Source organism: Dipodomys spectabilis, unplaced genomic scaffold, assembly GCF_019054845.1.
Source record: "Dipodomys spectabilis isolate Male_0828 unplaced genomic scaffold, ASM1905484v1 ptg000051l, whole genome shotgun sequence".
Classification (NCBI taxonomy): domain Eukaryota; kingdom Metazoa; phylum Chordata; class Mammalia; order Rodentia; family Heteromyidae; genus Dipodomys; species Dipodomys spectabilis.
Window position 1 is genome coordinate 20,484,626 of NW_024870728.1, and position 20,184 is coordinate 20,504,809.

At 41.9% G+C, this 20,184-nt stretch overlaps 1 protein-coding gene across 1 annotated transcript; it reads left to right on the forward strand.

The window, feature by feature from the left end:
* Window positions 1–1,946: 1,946 nt before the first annotated feature.
* Window positions 1,947–18,918, forward strand: CUNH2orf80 (chromosome unknown C2orf80 homolog). The gene is made up of 8 exons (XM_042679196.1): window positions 1,947–2,229; window positions 4,114–4,195; window positions 6,422–6,504; window positions 8,585–8,672; window positions 9,453–9,512; window positions 15,014–15,098; window positions 15,896–16,014; window positions 18,288–18,918. Exons 1-8 carry the CDS (start codon window positions 2,189–2,191, stop codon window positions 18,294–18,296), a joined length of 567 nt encoding a protein of 188 aa, XP_042535130.1. The 5' UTR covers window positions 1,947–2,188; the 3' UTR covers window positions 18,297–18,918.
* Window positions 18,919–20,184: the final 1,266 nt, after the last annotated feature.

The following is a 20,184-nucleotide window of genomic DNA, read 5'->3' on the forward strand; positions in this document are numbered from 1 at the left end:
AGAAGAATTTTAATACGTGCCAGCCTTTATGGAGTGATAGAATGTTAGGGTGAAAGGTGTTTGGGATGATGTTAATCAGGCTATCAGTTTTAGGGAACACTTGAGACTTGGGTGCAAATGAGCAAGTATCTGGACCTGGCTACAGCAATCAGTGCCAGAGTGGAGGTTACATCCTGGTCTCTGGCTTCCCAGGGCCTGCAGTTTTCCTTCCCCAGCCACACAGCCACCTGCTGGCTTGCGGCTTCCTCTCAGTTGACTTGACAACAGGGAGAATGGTGCTATCTTTATTCTATTTCCTTTCCTCTTTCTCCTTACCCACAGCCTAGCATTCCCCAAAGGCTGAAGCAGATGGAGTAGCAACCAGAATGATCCAAAGTAATTAAGCCAACTCAGGGAAGGATTCAATTGTATCAGTGGCATCCTGTTTGCTCTTTGCTTATTTCTGAAGAATTTACTCAAATAAACCTTAGCGTTTACATACGACAATTATCAAAAAAAAAAAAAAAGTTTTTGTCCCAGCCATCTTTAAAGTAGTGACTGAAAAACCAACACACAAATTAAAAAAACATACAGAGGATAATTTAATGAACATCCAGGGACTTTTGATCACAGAACCAATGATTGTTAACATTTTTGTTGTGTCATGCTTAGTGAAAGTTTTCCAGAGAATTAAAACCAACCAGATGTGTTCTGTTAGTGTGTGTGTGTGTGTGTGTGTGAGAGAGAGAGAGCACTGAGCTATCTGTAGTTTACACTATATACATACATGCATGTGGAGAGAGGGAGAGAGAAAAGGGAGAGAGAGCCAGTGAGAGAAAGACAGAGATTTGGAATTGGCTCCCCTGATAATGGGGTCTTGGCCACTCTAAACTCTTTTTTTTTTGTGGGGGTGTCCGGTCGTGGGGCTTGAACTCTGGGCCTGGGCACTTGTCACTCAGCTCTTCAGCTCAAGGCTAGCGCTCTACCACTTGAGCCACAGCACCACTTCTGGCTTTTTTTTCCTGCTTATGTGGTGCTGAGGAATCGAACCCAGGGCCTCATGCATGCAAGGCAAGCGCTCTACCACTGAGCCACCTTCCCAGCCCCATCTAAACTTTTAAGAGAATGATTAGCAGGCCAGACATCCAGGAAAGAGATACAAATAGAATTCAAAGATTGTCTGTTTGCTTAATTCTTTTTTGTTAGAGAGCGGGGCTGATGAAGTGGTTTATGTGGTAGAGCAGTTGTTTGGCCCTAAGTTCAAACTCCAGTGCCACCAAAAGAGAAAAAAGAGGCCAATCTTGGTTCTTTCAAATTTTTAACTGATTCTGTAAGGGTCATACACATTATGTAGGCCAACCGACTGTACTCAAAGGCCATCAATTTAAATGTTAATTTCACAGAAACATCTAGGACAATCTTTGGTCAAATATCTGTTCACAGCAGCCCATCCAAGTTGATCCATAAAAGGAACCATCACAATGCACTTGAACAATCCTGATACAGTTGATTGCTGTTGATGACTCTCCCTGACTACTCCCTCTGATAATGATCATCTCTCTTTCTAAATGCCTTTTTGTGACTTCAGGCCTCTTTTGACCCTGTTGGCTGGTCTTCAGTTTCTGATTCAATGTTGGAATGGAAATCAAAGACATATTTGCCAAGATCACCTTTCATGGGGCTTTCAAGGACTTCCTGGCCATGGGGAAAGGAGTTATGGGTGATTGTATAGAGAACTCCATCATCAGCTCTCCTGCCAGGGCAGACGTGCTGGAGTCCCTGTTGAATGCACACTGGAAACCTCTAACCTATTCAGATCACGCTCATTCCTGATCTATTCCACTCAAATAGCCTGATCCATGATAACGTGAGTCATATCTGTTTTACATGCCAGATTCTTGTGAAGATAAGTTCATGCTAGGAAGGAGTAAACAATACCAGGTAGATGCAGGTACAGTGCTCTAGCCTCTGAGCCCCTTTCTTATCTTGTACCTGCTGGATAAGAGACCTCAACTCTGTGTACTCTTGGTTCCCTTCCAAAACTTCATACTCCGTGACGGGTATTTGGAGCAACAGCATCCCTAATTCAAGTTCTTTCTGATTTGCTGCTTTGGCTTCAAGGCTGCTCCTGGGAGGCAGGGTCTTCCTGAAGGATATCAGGTACAGTGTAAGCTGCGGACACCGGGCTCAGAGGAAGCAGCCTTCAGACATGGAAAGAAAGCTCATAAAGAAGGAAGTGAGAAAGCTGCTGTGAGTATTATCCGGAATGACTTTCATGTACGGTACTTGGCATTTGGTAGGTTTTCAGAGATGGTCTGGAGATTGGCCAGTAGGTACAAAGCTAAGGAAGAATGTATTTATTCAATAGAATAGGAGAAAGGCAGATGGTTTGGCCTCTGCAAGTGGGGCCTCACAATGACCGGAGGCAGGGAGCTGAATCTCCGGGGAAGTTGCCTTTGCTTTTGCCTGTGAGGTTCCCAATTCTAAGTCTCGAGCCACCACCCAGTTAGCAGGTGGGGACAGAATGTGCCATTGATTCCAACCTCCCAAGTAGAAGATGTGCAGAGACTCTTAGAAGAGCCTAGGATCTAAATTACAATGTGTCTCTCTTGCTGTCAGTCTTCTCAGCTAGCTTATCTCCTTTTTCTTAGCATGCAACTAATATACCAAGTTTCCTATAGAAGAGAAGATAAATTCTATTCTATAAGTCTCAGTCATAACAATATCTTGGCCATCAAAAGTATTATCACAGACCCCCCCACCCAAAAAAATGCCCTTTCTCTGACTGGAGCAAGCCATGTATGAATGCACATGTTTACGTATATGTGTGGAGGTCATAATAATACTAAAGAACAAACCATAATCAGGATTGCCAACTTCTCTTCTTACCTCATCTAAAGAATTATAATTTTGAAACTGAAAGTACACTTTTATATAGCCAAAGACGACATTTTGGCTGATTTAAAGTGCTCTGGAATATCACAATAAAAATTCAAAAAGTTTGGCTGAGTGCCAGTGGCTCATGCCTATAATCCTAGTGGCTCAGGAGACTGAGATCTGAGCCCAAAGTTGCACTGTGGCTCAATTGGTAGAGTGCTTGCCTTGAGCTGAAGAGCTCACAGACAGTGTCCAGGCCCAGAGTTCAAGCCCCATGATCAACAACAACAACAAAAAATTAAAAAAGTTTTATCTATCTTAAAAGAAAGCTTTTGAGCTAGGTGCTGGTGGTTGCTGCCTATAATCATGCCTGCTCAGGAGGCTAAGATCTGAGTATCATGGTTTGAAACTAGCCCAGACAGAAAAATATGTGAGACTCTTATCTCCAATTAGCCAGCAGAAAAGCTAGAAGTAGAGGTGTGGTTCACGTGATAGAGAGCCAGCCTTGAATGAAGTGCCCAGGTCCTGAGTTCAAACCCTAATACAGGAACATACACATACAAAAGGAAAAAAAGGGCGGGGGTTAGAAGCCAGAAACAAACCTAGTCTTCACATAGCAGCCAGCCCTAGTGTGAGGGACAGATATACAACTAGCCTCATATTACATGGGTGATTTTCCAGGTTCAGCTCAACCTCAGAGACTCTAGAATCATTTCTTCATACACAGTTACTCTCTCTTCTGTTATTAACATCACTGTTAGGAGAGGATCTGATAGAGACATGCTAACAGAATTACTAAGTTTTTATGCATTACTCTTTTAAAGGTATCTATAGGCTAATATGAAAAGGCCTTAAGGAAAAGAATGCATCTCTAAAACATTATCTGTGTCTAGAATTTATCAGCTTTGGTATTCCTCCTGAATGTACAATGGGCAGCAAGTGAATCTTTATTTTAAATAGGATTAAGACTAGGATCAATCTTAGTCTTGCTGAAATCCTCTGGTAAATCCTGCTTTCCTGCAGATTCTATCTGAATGATAGGTTTAAAGTTTTAGATAAAATGTGATTTAAGTTAAGTGTGGTTAGCGGTTCATCACAAGTTTCCTGTAAACCAAAACTGAACATTAACATAGCCACCAGACTATGAGGTGACAGCTGTTGTATTTGGGGCTGGGAGGGAGGGTTTGGGAAGGAAGCTGGGCAGACTGAGCCCCTGTCTCACCCACAAAGGTTCAATGCTGCTCTCTTGCTTTTAAGGAGAGATTATATTGGCATCAGACTTCGGGAAAATGAATTTGACCCAAAAGGAAGAAGGCAACTCTCCATTCTAGATGATATGGTAAAGGCATGCTGATGCTGAATTGTGTAATGTGTTTTAAATGTGTACAATAAGACAGGCTACTATTACACACACACACACACACACACACACACACACACACACACACACACACACACACATACTTGTCCTCTTACTCATCTTCTCATTCTAAGTTTGTATGGTTTTTTTGACTCATTGAATAAAAAGCCAATGAGAATACAAAAGTCCTTTTAGGGAAGAAAAATTAAAACCCAAATGAGGGCAAAAAATGTTACATTCATGATAATAAAAAAAAAATCAAAGCTGAGTATGGTGATTTATAGTGGTTACTTGAGGAGTCAAGGTAAGAAAGATTAAAGTTTCAGCCCAGCTTGAGCAGAAAAATTTATAAGACTTCATCTCAACAGAAAAATCTGGGCTGCTAGTGCTTACCTGTCATCCTATCTGTGGAGAGAAGCATAAAATAGGATTGTAGTCCAGGCTGGCCTGAACAAAAAGCAAAATTTTAGCTAAAACATAACTAAAGAAAAGGCTGTGACAAATGTAGAGGGCTGAACCCATCAAGTACAATCCCCTTAGTTCAGATTCAAACCCCAGCACCAACAAAAACAACAACAAAACACTTCCACAAAATATCCCCTTTCCGCTGAAATTACCTTTCAGGTACTTCTAAAACACATGATTTCCGTCATTAACATAAGTGGGGAAAAGCAAAGCAATGCATAATCCTTCATTTGTTGTATTGTTCGTGTTGAAATCCCAGGTTCATGTTAGGCTCTGTTAGCTCACTTCACAGGAATTAAGGAAGCAATTGCAGAAAGATGAAATTCAGGGCTGGGAGTGTGGCTTAGCGGTAGAGTGTTTGCCTAGCATACATGAAGCTCCGGGTTCAATTCCTCAGTACCACATAAACAGAAAAAGCCAGAAATGGCATTATGACTCAAGTGGTAGAGTGCTAGCCTTGAGCAAAAGGAAGCTCAAGGACAGTGCCCAGGCCCTGAGGACGAGGGAGGGAGAGAGGGAGGGAGAGAGGGAGGGAGGGAGGGAGGGAGGGAGGGAGGGAGGGAGGGAGGGAGGGAGGCTCTCTGACTTCTAGTACTTGCTTGGAGCTCAGTTTGAAGCTAAGCCTCACTCTATACACACATTAAACAGAGAAATTAAGTAGATCAATGCTCTGCTTTTCATACTTTAATGAACTTGATTATGGTGCTGTTTAACTGAGGAGGTCAGGGGCGGGACTGGGACCTGGGTTGTCTCGCTTTGTTTTTACTTTTCTCTTGTTATTAGTAAAGTGATATACAGAGGAGTACCTACCATTTGGGGATTTGGCTTTGATAGTCTGGATTGAATCTCAGGCTGACTCCAGCTTCCCTTATTTTTTTTTATTTGTTGGTTTATATTTCATTTTCCTTGCATCTGGGAAGAAATAATTCTATCACTTAGCGTTGTTAGAAACTTAGAACCCTAAAAGCCAAAGCCAAATCAAACCTTCCTCTTACTGGGCTAGGGAAGCAGGAAGGAACATATTTTGATAGGCACATGGTAAATATACTTATTAAATAAAATCTCTTGGAAATTACCAAGAAAAGATCACATTAGGAATGATTGCTCCAGCTGGCTCTCAGAATTATATTTGATCACTTAATCATTTCTACCTCTGGGCCTTTGCTCATGCTGGTCCTTGCACCCAGGATTTCCTTCTCCGTCTATAGAAACTCCCATTCTTCAAGTATGAGCTCTAAGAAAAGCTCATAGAATTGGCCCAACCTCCCCAAATAGACACATCAAATTCCCACATCACCCCACCTGCATTCCAGAAGCACCGTCCTAGCACTGTATAGCATCTCTGAAACTTCGTCCCTCAATGCCATCTGGGGGGGGGGGGGGAGGGGGAATGCCCAGAGGGCATCAATCACTCACCCAAGAATATGAAACAAGTTGTTGACAATTCCTAGATAGGAGCCCAGATTTCCCAGTTGCCAGTTTAATATGCTTTCCATTCATCTATTCTTTCTTTCCTGGCCCACACAAAACCAATGACTGCTCTAGGGGAAGCTACCTTCAATGCTTGTGGATCCTTAAGTAATTATGGCCGACCATCAGGACATTAAATTTAGGAAAGGACCCTGCTCATTTTGGACATGATAAAATAGGACAGTCTTAGCAAGGCCATTGTCATTGAGTCCAGGGTGTCCTTTGGGCACTGGCTAAACCCGTTCTTCTGTCTCTGTTCCCTCCTTCCAGGCGCACTATGACTTGGCCATCAGTGTCGCTCTGCAATGGCTGGGTCACTCAGAAGACTTAACTTGGCTGGAGCGGGAGGCTAGGTAAGTTGAAATACATTTGTTGTTTTTCTCTTTAATGTGTGACTCTGATGTATGATGGAAGAAATTCCATCCGTCTCCAGCAGCTTCTGACATGAGTAGGAAACACTTCCAGGGTGAATATTCCCTTCACCTAGAAACCTTAGGAAACCACACATTGTCAGCTTGAGGGAGTCACCAATGTGTTTGTGTCTTTTTCATAGTGGTTAAAAGCTGCAGTCTCTCCTGAGCTCTATCAAGCACAGTTTCTGGAACGTGAAGTGGCAAATACCTGAGCTGAGATGTTTGAATGAGGGAATAATTTTCTTTACCAAGATTATTCTTTTTCTCCCATGTAGTAGCCAGGAAGACTGACTCAATTGGTCAAAACAGGGAACTACTGAGGCCAGGAACCCATGGCCTATTCCAAAAGTCAGTTATTCCTCTGTTCTGTGGTCTCTAACTCCACATCTGTTCCTGGATGAAAATTCCAGTTAGGGTTTGATTGTAAGAACCAGAAAATCCAGTTTGAATAACCTTAAGCAAGCAAGTAAGCAAAGCAAACAAAGAATTAAAAAAAAAACAACAGGCCAATTTAATTGCCTCTATCTGAAAAGTCTGTGGCTAGGTCTGTGTTTGACATAGTATAAGTCAAACCTCAGCTGATGTCACCAACACCTACCATTTGCTTCTGTTTTCTCTGAGTAGACACCATTCTTAATTTTATATCACATTATTACAGCATTGAGTGCAGGGGAGGAGGAATCTAATGAAAACACAGAATTGTGTCTCAGTGGTTTCATTTGCCCAGGCTTGTCTGGGATGGAACACACTGGCTCATTTAGTCTTCAGTGTGCTTTCCATTCTTGGAATCATGTTTTTAGCCTCCTCCAGAAATATAGAGGCTTACCTTAGGGCCAGGAAATTGCCACACGAAAGAGTGAGGCTCCTGGTTAGCAAAGCCATAAACCTCCACCACAGCGGCCAGTGGGCTAATGTTTGCTAGCTGCATAGACAAGAGGAAACAGGACAAGTTTATCACCATTACTGGAAGAGTGAAAATTATGGCCAGGCTTCATGGTGCAAGCCTGAAATCCTAGGTAGTTGGGGGTGTGTGGAGATTGGGAGTCAAGTTTTGAGGCTAGCCTGGGCTTAAAAATGTTCTAGTATAAAAATTCAAGAGAGGGGCTGAGAAGGTGGCTCAGTGGTAGAGCGCTTGCCTTGTATGCCTGAGGCCCTGGGTTCGATTCCTCAGCACCACATAAGCAAAAAGTAAAAAGCCAGAAGTGGCACTGTGGCTCAAGTAGTAGAGTGCTAGCCTTCAGCAGAAGAGCTGAGGGATAGCGCCCAGGCCCAGAGTTTAGGCCTCAAGACCAGACCCCCCCCCCAAAAAAAAAATTCAAGAAAGCTGAACACCAGTGGCTCATGCCAATAATCCTAGCTACTTAAGAGGCTAAGATATGGAGATCATTTTTCAAAGCCAACCCCAGGGAAGAAAAGTCTGAGACTCTCATCCTCAAATAATCAGCATAAAACCAGAAATGGAGCTGTGGTTCAAGTGGTAGAGTGATTGAACAAAAAAAAGCCAAAGGATAGTAACCAGGCCCTGAATTTAAGTCCCAGTACTAGTGTGTGTGCACATGCACATACATACACATACATACAAAATACACACAGAATCAAGAAGATTCTGTCTTAATCAGTGGCTAGACTTGGTGGTATGTACCTATCATCCAGGTGACAAAGAGAGGGTGTCCAGGCTGAACTAAACAAGAAGACCCTATCCTGAAAATAACCAATGCAAAATAAGACTAGAGGAATGGCCCAACTGTTAGAGTGCCTGCTTAGGAAGCACTGAATTCAAACTGGTACTGAAAACACACACACACACACACACACACACACACACACACACACATCCAAAGTAAGTGTTTTACTAACAAAGAGTCAACACTTCAATGTTATAAATCAGTGGTATCAAAAACAAGGTTGGAGTGTGGCTCAGATGGTAGAGTGCTTGCCTAGCAAGAACAAGGCCCTGGGTTCAATCCCCAGGACTGTAAACAAGACTAAATCCCCCATTCTTATTTATATTCCCCCTTAGGAATATGCCGCTTCATGGCAGACCCATATATCCAAACCGCAGAGAACGAGAAGCAATGATTTTGTCATCCTATGCTGGAATCTTAATGGTAAGGAACACTATTTGGATGGATGGATGGATGGATGTATCACGTCTACTGTATGCATTTTTTTTGGGGGGGGGGTGGTCTGGTCGTGGGGCCTGAACTCTGGGCCTGGGCGCTGTCCCTCAGTTCTTCAGCTCAAGGCTAGCGCTCTACCACTTGAGCCACAGTGCCACTTCTGGCTTTTTTCTTTTTGCTTATGTGGTGCTGAGGAATCAAACCCAGGGCCTCAGGCATGCAAGGCAAGCGCTCTACCACTAAGCCACCTTCCCAGCCCCTACTGTATGCATTTTTATATTCATGAATATTTATGGTATTTTTCCAACCAATGCTTCTAAATATTTGGGATTTACTCATAACAAATATCTCATTTTTAAGACATAATGAAAATATTTTAACACCTATGCTGTTGTATATTAATGTCCAAAAAAAGAAGAAGCTGGGTACAGATGGTTCATGCCTGTACAATCCTCACAACTCAGGAGGCTGAGATCTGAGGATTGTGGTTCTAAGCCAACCCAGGCAGGAAAGTCCATGAGACTCTATCTCCAGTTAGCTACCAAAAAGTTGGACATGGAGCTGTGGTTCTAGTGCTAGCCTTGAACATAAAAATTCAGGAACAGAGCCTAAGTCCTGAGTTCAAGCCCCAACACACACACTCACACACACACACATTTCCTCACTGCCCATGCTATGGCACACAGTATTAGAACTGGAACTATGAGAGCTTTGTTTTACAGTAAGAGAAAAGTTGTGATATGACAATATACTGTCGTTGTTTAACAGAACAGTGTTCCAATTGAAGAAGTCTTTAAAATCTATGGGGCTGATTCTGGTACTACCAAGGTAAGGGATTTTGAGAGAGATTATTAAATTTATACATGTATAATGCTGTATTTTCGGGCATCCATTATGAAATAACAGTTCTATACAAAAATCTACACTGTATTCCTTGAGTACACATACACTTTAGTGGAGGATAGCATGGTTACAGCACAGTAATCCTGGGTGTTGTTTCTAGCCTCTGTGAGCGTCTGGTTCATTTGTAAAAGCTGAGAAATAGGTGGGATTGTGGGCATTGAGGGAATAGCAATGAAGCCCTAGTGTTTAGTGCATGTAACTTCAGAATGATAGTGATAATTAAGGCTCTGGTACTCAACGGCTGGTTATCTGATTTCTATGTTCCTCTGTATTGGGATTTTTAAAAAATATTTTAAATTGTTATTATAAAGGTGATATATAGAAAGGTTACAGTTACATAAGTCAGGTAATGAGTACATCTATTTGGACAATGTCACTATTACGCCTTTCCTCACTGTCTCCCAGTATATTGGAATTTTTACATTTGTTCCAGATAATTATCTGTGACATGTATAGAGAGTCTTGGGATTGGAGTTGAGGACTATCAGTGGGACGTTCACCTGCCTCCCTGGCCTGTACCTGTCAGAAGCAGGTACACTGTCTCCAGCTGTGACAATAAAAAATGTCTCCAGATTTCCCTGACAGACAAAATCACATTTAGTTGATAACCACTGCTCTAAATATCAAAAAGATTAAATAGCTAATTAAGCGTCTGTGTGTACTATTAACCAGATGTAAACTTTGTCCTCTCTGGATAAGGAGTCATCATGAAGGGTAAGAGTTGAGGAAGCAATATATGCATCTGAGGCTCTCTATGGAAACCCACAAGCTCCTCCTCCCTGCCTCAAGAATTGCCACCGCCCCCTCCCCCTCCCCTTTCTCTGGTAGCTGCCCTCTATCCCTTTTCTCCTAGTCTTTCTCCACATGCTAAAGAAAGAACTGGCAGGGCCTCTCAGTGGAAGTGTAGCATTTCTCAAATTAAAATTTCAAATTATAGTCTTTTGGGGCGACATATAATTTTTTTAGGGGGTAATAGTTTTAAATAGGGGACAGAGTTGGCTTAAAAAAAAAAGATACTGCAAAAGTCCTTTAATTGCTGTATATCTGAAATGACCTTCTGTTCCTTTGGATAAAATGTCACCTAAACAACAGCTAAAATCCTTCCCAAGTAAAGGCTTGAAGTCCCATTGAATACTAATCAGATTATGGAGAATTTCCAGCAACTGGAATGTCCAAGTGATGCAGTGTGGGAACTGGACTCAGACTCCATGGTTTTCATCAAGATTATTTGCTGCCACCAGGTGGTAGAAAGATATCACAGCCTCAGAGTCCTTCCTCTTGATATCCAGCTGTGCTTTTTGTACCCAGGACTCTATTTGTTAGGAAATGGAAAGAGTTGGGGGAAAAAAATCATATTAAGTGAAGTAAGCCAGACCCAAAGAAATATAGGTCCCATGGTTTTCCTCATTTGCAATAACTAGTATACATCTAGGATAAGTTTATCAGATGAGCAGAAAAGCTTAAAAGCTATGTACATATGGCCATATAAGATGATGCTAAGCGAAATGAACCCCAAAATATGACACAAGAGGTCTTTCTTCGTTGTTGTTGTTTTTAATGTACTATGTGATTTTTTTTTTGTTTCTTTTGCATGTTCCTCCCCCTATGGTATATTCCCCTGTTGTCACTGTAATAGATTTTGGTACCCTACATCTTGTATATACATTTATCTAATTTGGGGAGAGGAAGGGGAATAACAAAATACTGAAACAAGGACACAGGATGACTCATTGCTACAATGATACCCACAAGATGCTATGTTGGAAGTGAACTTTACAACTTCTGGTGGTGGGGAGGAGTGAGGGAGGTGGGAAGGGAAGGGATAGTAGGAGAATAACAGGAGGAGGTAACAATGTTCCACAAGAAACGTCCTCATTACCTTACTCATGTGACTGTAGCCCCTCTGTACAGCATCTTTCCAATAAAAGAAAAAAATTAAAATCAACTAAAACCTTTACATAAGTAAGGGCTATTTACAATTGCCTTCAGATAAACAGAAAATATCCTACTAAATTGAAACTGAAAAAAGGCATACATTTTCCTTTAGCCAATAAAGCAAGAGATCAAAATATTCTTTGGGAAAGTGCTAGTGGCATTACTCAAGTGGTAGAGCACTTGGCTAGCAAGTGGGAGGCCCTGAGTTCAAACTCCGGTACCACAAACAACAAACAACCAAGAAACCATCTCCCTACTTCAGAGGCTGAGACCAGCCAGGTGGGGGGAAAACTCATGTGATTCTATCTCAACCATGCCTATCCTCTTGGCTACACAGGAAGCACAAATAGGAGGATCTCAGTTCAGGCTGGCCCAGGTATAAAGACCAGACCCATTTGGAAAACAAATCAATGGCTATGGGTGTGGCTCAAGTTGTACAATACTTACCTAGCAAGCACAAAGCCCTGAATTCAAATCTCCGTGCCACCAAAACAAACAACAAACCTCCTCAGCTCCATTTGATGGAGGAAAGGGAGGTGGAGATCATCAGAAAGAAGGAAGAGAAACAAAGCCCTGGAGAGAGAAGGACAAGGGCCTCTGCCTTCCTTCTGGCTTTCTAACGTGCATCCCAGGTTCTAGGACCGCCCTGTGCATCCAGCCTATTCAACACCCAAAGCCCAAAGCATGACTTCAAAGGCAAACAGACTGGCCCACGTCTTGCTAGCTGTGTGGCCTCTGATAAGTTATTCAGTGTCTCTGATCCCCAATTTGTCATAAGGTAAACAAATACGCATGCACAAATAGGCATGCGTACGCTTAACGCAGCCACACCAGACTGTTCTTTTCAGAGCATGCATGTCAAGCACATGGTGGGGCCATGCGGAGCCTTCCATAGTAGTGTTATTATTTCCAATCCCACCGCCATTCCTGACAGCAGCCTGTTTTCCTCGCAGTAACCTGTGTTCCTCCCTCTCGCCCTTATAATAACAGTCTGCCAAGGAATTTCTCTTCTTAGAGGATGTTGACCCAGCCTGGATTATACAGACCTCTGAAAGGGGTTTTATGCTAAGAAGAGAGGCCTACTTTTATTGATTGATTGATGGATTGATTGATTGATTGTGACAGTGCTGGTGCTTGAACTCAGGACCTGGGCACTGTCCCTTAGCTCTTTTGCTCAAGGCTGGCATTCTATGACTTGAGTCACAGTTCTACTTCTGGCTTTCTGGGGATGGGGAGAGGTGGTTAATTGCAGATAGTTTTGTTGACTTTCTTGCCCTGGCTGGCTTTGAACCTTAATCTTTGGAGCTCAGCCTCCTGAGTGGCTAGGGCTGCAGGTATGAGCTGTTTCTGACACAAATTCTCTCTTGAGTACCTCCCTACTTAAAGCCTCTCATCTTTCCTGGGCTCACAATTGTACATCACCACATCCAGCTTCCCTTTATGAAGCTGGAGTCTGGCAAGCTTTTCTTCCTGGGAGGAGAGAGAGAATGAAAGAGAATGAAAGAAAGAAAGAGAGAGAGAGAGAGAGAATTTAGATTCCCTGGTTTTAATTAGTTTTATGTCAGCAAGTCATTCAACCTTTCTCTGGTAGATGAGCATGATCCTGTACAGGAATGGTGACCATGAAACCGCTGATTACTTTTTTTTTTTTTTGGCTATACCAGGGCTTGAACTCAGGACTTCATTTGCTCTGGCTTGCCTGCTTAGTTTGAGCTCTACCACTTGAGCCATACCTCCAGTCCTGGATTTTTGCTGGTTCTTTTGGAAATGTTATCTCTCAGACATTTCTACCAGAGCTTGCCTCAAATTATGAGCCTCCGGATCTCAGCTTCCTGAGTAGGTAGGATGACAGGCTAGAGCCATCAGCCTTCAGATCTGCCACAGAACTCCTTTGGAAGGTTAGAAATGATGGTGATGATGAGAAATACAAAAAGTAATTATCACCATCATCATTGTGAAAGCTAATATTCAGGATTGTATGATGTGCCAGGTACTGTTCAAAACACTTTATTTATGTTCAATCTTTACTCCTTACTATGACCCCATGAGGGGTCACCAGTATTATTAATATCACATAAAAAAGCAGGCACAGAGAAGCTATGTAACACACCTAAGGTCACACATATTGTAAATGGTGGGGCTTGTGTTAAATACAGTTTGGTACTAAAATCGATGCTGTTAACCAGTAATGTCTTGACTAAAATGGTAATTATCAAACTAGTCAAGAACATTTGGGGCTACTATGTGCTAGGCCCTCTGGTAAGGCTCTGGGGCTAAAATGTTAAACTAACTGGTGTCCTTGCTTCCGTTCTCCAATCTATTCCCCCATAACAGTCAAAGAGATTTTCTTTCCTTCCTTCCTTCCCTCCTTCCTTCCTTCCTATTTTTTGTGCTGGTACTGGGATGGGAGCTGGAGGCTTTGTGCTGTTATTTGGCTTTTTTGCTCAAGGTTGGCACTGCACTACTTGAGCCACATCTAAACTTCAGGCTTCTGGCTGGCTCATTGGAGACAAAGGTCTCGGAGACTTGTCTGCTCAGTCTAGCTATGAACCTCAATCCTAAAATCTCGGCCTTCTGAGCAGCCAGGATTAGAGTTAGGAGCCACCGATATCCAGCCTCCTTTTTTCTTTAATTAATTAATTTTGCAATGCTGAGGGTGGATCCCAGGACATCTTGCATGCTAGACAAGTGCACTACCCCTGAACTGCCCTCTAGCTCCAGAGAGATCCTTTTCAAAAACCTGTCAGACCTTGTCACACCAATGCTTAATAATATTTTAGGCTTCTCAGGGCACCCAGAAAGCAACAGCAACGTGCAGCTGTGAACATGGATCATCAGGGAGCCACGTGATCTGTGTCTCGTTCCCCAACTCGTTCCCTTGAGCCTCAGCCTCACCTTGGCTTTCTTTCTGAATGGGGAAAGCATAGCTGATCTCCCCAGGTGTAACTACCCTGCTTATCTTGTATTTAGCTCAAGGCTCCTCTCTCCTGACTCAGCCCCAGAGAAACAGGAAGTCAGGGCCTGGCCTCCGGCAGGTCTCACTAAATGCAATCTGAAAGGGCAGAGACAATCCTAGCCTTAAAGACGGTCTGATATATTGCTGTGCGATGACAAACCACACTCGTGATCTTGTTCTGTGTGACTCCATGCTTGGCTACAGGGAAAATCAGTCATGAGGTTGGAAGAGACTAGGGGAAGCGGGGCCAGGGAAAGTTTCTCCAGAAAGAGGATGTTTGAGCCGCATCACAGAGGAAAAGCAGGCAACTTCAGGCAGAAAGGGAGGAAGTAGCTTACCCAGGAAAGTATGAAATAGGAACGAAGGACAAGAGCAAAGGCAGGGTGTCAAGTTCACGGTCACCGTTCAAGTTCACGGTTTCACAGGTTGCATCTATGGGCATTTGGTAAAGTCTGGGAACGCTGGGTTGGTTAAACAGGTGGTAAGAGGCAGGTGTTAACCATACAAAGTGTCAGCAGGACTGTTTTGCTTTCAGGCTCCCCGGGCTCCCTTGTTCCGTTCCTTGCACCCCTTTGCCATGCTGACGGCCCCCACTGCAGCAGAATACTCCCGGAAACAGAGTAAGCCCATCCACTCCACCTGCACAGAGGAACTGAAGTAAATTGGGAGGTGGGAACATGGGAAAAGGCCAACATCGTAATGCCAACTAGATTTCCACCTGGTAGAACTGAAAGAACTAGGAACTTTGCTGACCGGAAATCCTCCCCCCATTACCAAAATCAGACCCTTTTGTGAGAGAGCGAAGCAGTCTAGGGTGGGCACATTTGTGTGTGTGTGTGTGTGTGCTAGTAATGAGGGCTTAACTCAGGGCCTCACACTCTTGCTTAATTTTTTCACTTAAGGCTGGTGTTCTACCACTTGAGCCATATCTCCACTTCCAAAAACATTTTCTTGTGTGTGCTGGTACTTGGTATTGAACTCAGGGACAGAACAGTGCACCTTAACTTTTTGTGCTCAAGGCTAGTACTCTACCACTTGAGCCACACCTCCACTTCCATATGGTAGGCCACCTTAAAAAAAAAGTGTGTGTGTGTGTGTGTGTGTGTGTGTGTGTGTGTGTGTGTGTGTGTGTGTGTGTGTGTGTGTCCTGGAACTGGGGCTTGAACTCAAGGCCTTGAGCTCTTACTTGGCTTTTTTGCTCAAGGCTGGTGTTCTACTATTTGAGCCATACCCACACCTCTAGCTTTTGGCTGGCTAATTGGAGAGAAGAGTCTCAAGAATCTGTGTGCCCCAAATTACTTCAAATCTGAAACCTTCCATCTCAGCTTTCTGAGTAGTTAGTTTTACAGGCATAAGCCACTGGCTCCCAGCATTTTTAAAGTTTTATATCCAGCTATGTTACTACCTGTATCTACAGGCGTCAAGTTAAGAAGGAGAACAACGAATAAAAACATCACCAGCCATTCTGCAAAGGAAATACCTAACACAGGATGGAAATTATCAAAAAACTTCTCACGCTTACTACCAAAGAACAAAGTAAGTGTGAACGTCTATATTTATACTGGCCAACTTGATAACAGATACTTTGTCAGAACTTACCTTTATGTCATCTTTAGAGAAGCTCCGAGGTGGAATCTAGAACCTGTGCTTACCGTATGTCTGGCTTTGGACAGGCTCCTTAACTTCTCTGGGCCTTAGCCCTCCTTCCTCTATACCCTTACATGGGCAGAACAATGCTATCTACCTCCTACACTGGGCAAATGAGTGTTCAAAGGCTTGAATGGTACTTGGTCCAGAGTAAACCCTAAATAGATATTAGCCATGATTAATTTTTCAATAGTTGAAAACTCATGCCCAAGTTAACTGGCTGTTTTCCTGTTGGCTCAAATAAGGAGATTTATATTCCTTTTTGCCCTGTAGTTTCCAGAGTGGTGATAAAGGGAGACGCTGTCTTGTTGCCAAGACGTTGTCTTGGCCGTGACCTTGGCCAAGATTCAGAAAGCAAGCTATCTTAGAGCTCTTCCACGTAGCCTTGACACCCCACATTCCTTTCCTAGTAATAGTCCCATCTCAACACTTTCTTAGAAAATGATGTTTCTCATACCCATTTGGATTAATAAATGAGCTACTAATGCCAATACATATTTAAATATGTATTGAATATTTAAATATGTATTAATATTTAAAACTGTTTTCCAAAAGACCTCCTAGACTTAAGAAAAAAATAGTCCTTTCTCTTATTTTAATGAAGAAATCAGGTGGGCTGGAAGCAAATACAAAATTCTGAATAAAGTCTTATCTTGGCTCTCCCCTCCCCCCCCCAATTTGGGTGAGTCACTTAATCTGTTATGCTTAAGTTTGTCATCTGTAAAAAAAAAATAATATTCCTTACCTCATAGGGTTTTTACAAGAAGCAAATGAGTTAAAGTATGTGTAAAGGCTCAGAGAAGTGCTAAAGTCACGGCCAGCAATAAGACAACTTCTCCCCTTATCAACACTCTACCCACACTACCATGGAAGGAAACAGGACAGAGAGAAGGCAAAGAGAGTATAGATTCAAATCGATACATACTACAATAATATGATACAAACACAACCTTTAACTTGGAAGTTGCTGAAAAAGAACTGACTTTGGGTAGGGTTAATAGAACTTATCTGCGTGTGTATAGGTGCACATGCCTGTCCCAGGGCTTGTACTCAGGGGCTGGGTGCTGTCCCAGAGCTTTGTTTCCCAAGACTGGAGCTCCACCACCTGAGCCACAGTTCACTTCTGGCTTTTTTTGTGGCTAATTGAAGATAAGAATCTCACAGACTTTCTTGCCTTGGCTGGCTTTGAACGTGATCCTCAGATCTCAGTCTCCTGAGTAGCTTGGCTAATAAGCATGAGACACTGGTATCAGGCAAACTTAGCTTTTTGTTTTTGAAAATGATTTCAAGCTTAGAGAAAAGCTGTATAAACAGAACAAGGAATCCACACAGTTCTTTTACCCAGATCATTATTGTTAATGTTTTGTTCTATACTTCATCATTTTATTCCTTATCTTTCTCTCTTCTTGTACAGATATCAGTCTGTGATATTTTCTGAGTCATTAGTGACACACATTGTGTCATTCAACCCCCATAAACTTCAATTTTATTTTCTAAGAACAAAGTCATTCTCTTAAATAACCGCCTTACATTATCAGCTTCAAAGTATCTTACATTGGTAAGTTTTCTGTTGTTTGTTTGCCAGTACTGGGGCTGGACCTCAGGGTCTAGAAGCTGTCCTGCACTTTTCACTTTTTCACTTACGGCTTACACTCTCCCACCTGAGCTACACTCTACTTCTGGCATTTTGGTGGTGACTTGAATATAGGAGTCTCACAGACTTTCCTGTCCAGGCTGACTTCAAACCGCAGTCCTCAGATGTCAGCCTCCTAAGTAGCTAGGAATATAGTCATGAGCCAATGGCACCAAGCACATTGGTACTTTTTTCTCATCCTCCACCAATGTAGCAGTTGGGTCAATTGACAAATTGACCCAATAATATCCCCTTTCAGCATTTTCCATTCTATACAGGATCTAGAGAGAGAGATTGTCTATTCCATTCAGTTGAGAAATATAATTAAATTTCCCACTCTATCAAAATAGTTTCATGGAAATACTTTTTTTTTTTTGGAAATACTTTTTTTAATCTACATTTGAGTCCATCTTTGTCACTTAGTATCTGATATTTGCCTTTCACTTCCTATCAATTGAAAGCTAGCGTTTATTTGATGTGCACATTATATTGATGTGCTTGATACCAAAATTATCTTTTCATTTTGCAGGTCACTTAGAACTTGGATTTGAATCGTGGTCCATCATTAACAGGGCCTCTGGGAGGAGATTTTAAAAAAAGCATCTCAAAATGGCAGCCCTGACAGCATGCTTTACTTTAGACTTAGCTTTTGATGCAAATTGTATTGGATGCTGTTTTTAATATTGAGCTTTCTTCTCTTACAAGTATATGGCACAACTCTGTTTTGTCAAAGAGAAAAAATATAACTTATGCTGCTTCATTGTGACTGGAAAACTTAGAGAATTCAGAAAGCATATGATATTTCTGTGTCCAAGCAGGCAGCTGGCTTTATATACATTTTACAAGTGTTTAGCATTGAATGTTGAACAGCGGTGGAAGAGGAGGCAGTGTTGCAGAGTTTTAATCCAAAATAAAAAATAATCTGCGATTGATTTCTTTTATTATGTTCCTAAATAGAAAAATAAAATAAAATTGTTTCAATAAAGCATTAAAAGAAAAATGGGTACAAGCTTTCTCTCAGTGGACTATAATGGCTAATAGGAAAAGAAAATGTTCTGTTTTTTTGATAGCTTCCCAAAATACTGATTAGTCATGGCTTAGCCTGTTAATGTTTGTAATGACAATGATCAAATGAACTTCAGCACAGTATCCTTCTTCAAGTTTGGGTATTCCAAACTGTCTTCCCTCCTGCAGAACAGTTGCATTAGTGTGTGCAAAAACACATCTGGGTTTATTGACTGCTGCAGAAAATGGTGGTGTATTTCCATGTGGAGTTGTGGCTGAGGAGACCACAATGGCCATTTCTACACTGAGCATGATCTCAGTTGTTCCTGAGATTTGCCAGGAGACTTGCAGCATTAGGATGGAGGCAGAGGCAAGCGCAAGTGACTTGTAGTCCCTGTACACACTGCCAGGGCTCTACCCTGTGACTACACCCAGTTTTCTTTTGTCCAGTTCTGCTAGTTAGAAGAGGATAGTTTTTCTTGCTACCTTTTGCTACCTCTCCTCTTACTATCCATACAGTTGTTGTAAGTGTTGCTGAGTGTTTTCAGAAACAGCATTGTGAATGTATTGCTAGCTGTAGTTAGATATCTCTTTAGACCCTCCATGGGACAGAAGCACAAAGGAGGTTGATTTCATCTTCACACATACACAGGCATGGAATGACAAAAGACAATCTGAAGTTTGGATCATTTTCTACCTCTACATAGCTGATAGGGCTCACAATCAGTAGCAGACAGCAATGGGAAAAGCTTTTCAAGTAGTCACTGGACTCAGTAACTTTGATGAGGAAAACACCAGGCAAATTGTTAACACTAGTTATAAAATTAAAAGGCAATTCTGGATGAAGGGTGGCCATGGGAGGGGAGTGAAAGGATTCTGTGCATTTTCTTATTTTATAAGTGTCTCCTATTCTTGGATGATCTATCTATCTGTCTGTCTGTATATTTATTTATTGATATTACTGAAGTTTGAACTCAAGGCCTTATGCTTGCTGGGTTCATGGTTGGAGCTAGACTTCCAGTTCAAATGTTTATTTTCAAATGAAGAGTTTATTATGTAAACACTTGGAAATATATCTATTTCCAAAAAATATTTTTACCATCATCTCAAACTCATATATTTTAAAAATAATTAAAAAATTAATTTTACTATGGAATTGCAAACCGTATTTATAATAGAAAATTAAAGAAATTAAAAAAGCAAAAAGAAGTAAAACAAAAGGAGGAATTCTAATCTTGCCATCCATTAACACTCATCATTGACATTTTAATGTACACAGTTCTCATCTTTTTATCCTAAACATGTGCAGGCTTAAAAAAAACAACAACCACAAAAACCAAAACCAGAACCCTATTGTACTGCTAAAGAAATGCACGTGTCATTCTACCTGAAGAGTTGCTTGAGACTTTCTGCTGCCCTTC

What these genes read in the sequence shown, in the direction of transcription:
- CUNH2orf80 (XM_042679196.1), top strand. Translation starts at nt 2,189, where the DNA reads ATGGAAAGAAAGCTCATAAAGAAGGAAGTGAGAAAGCTGCT. An exon ending in TCTCCATTCTAGATGATATG is followed by an intron (nt 4,196 to 6,421) that starts GTAAAGGCATGC and finishes CCCTCCTTCCAG; the next exon opens with GCGCACTATGACTTGGCCAT. An exon ending in AGAATACTCCCGGAAACAGA is followed by an intron (nt 15,099 to 15,895) that starts GTAAGCCCATCC and finishes CTGTATCTACAG; the next exon opens with GCGTCAAGTTAAGAAGGAGA.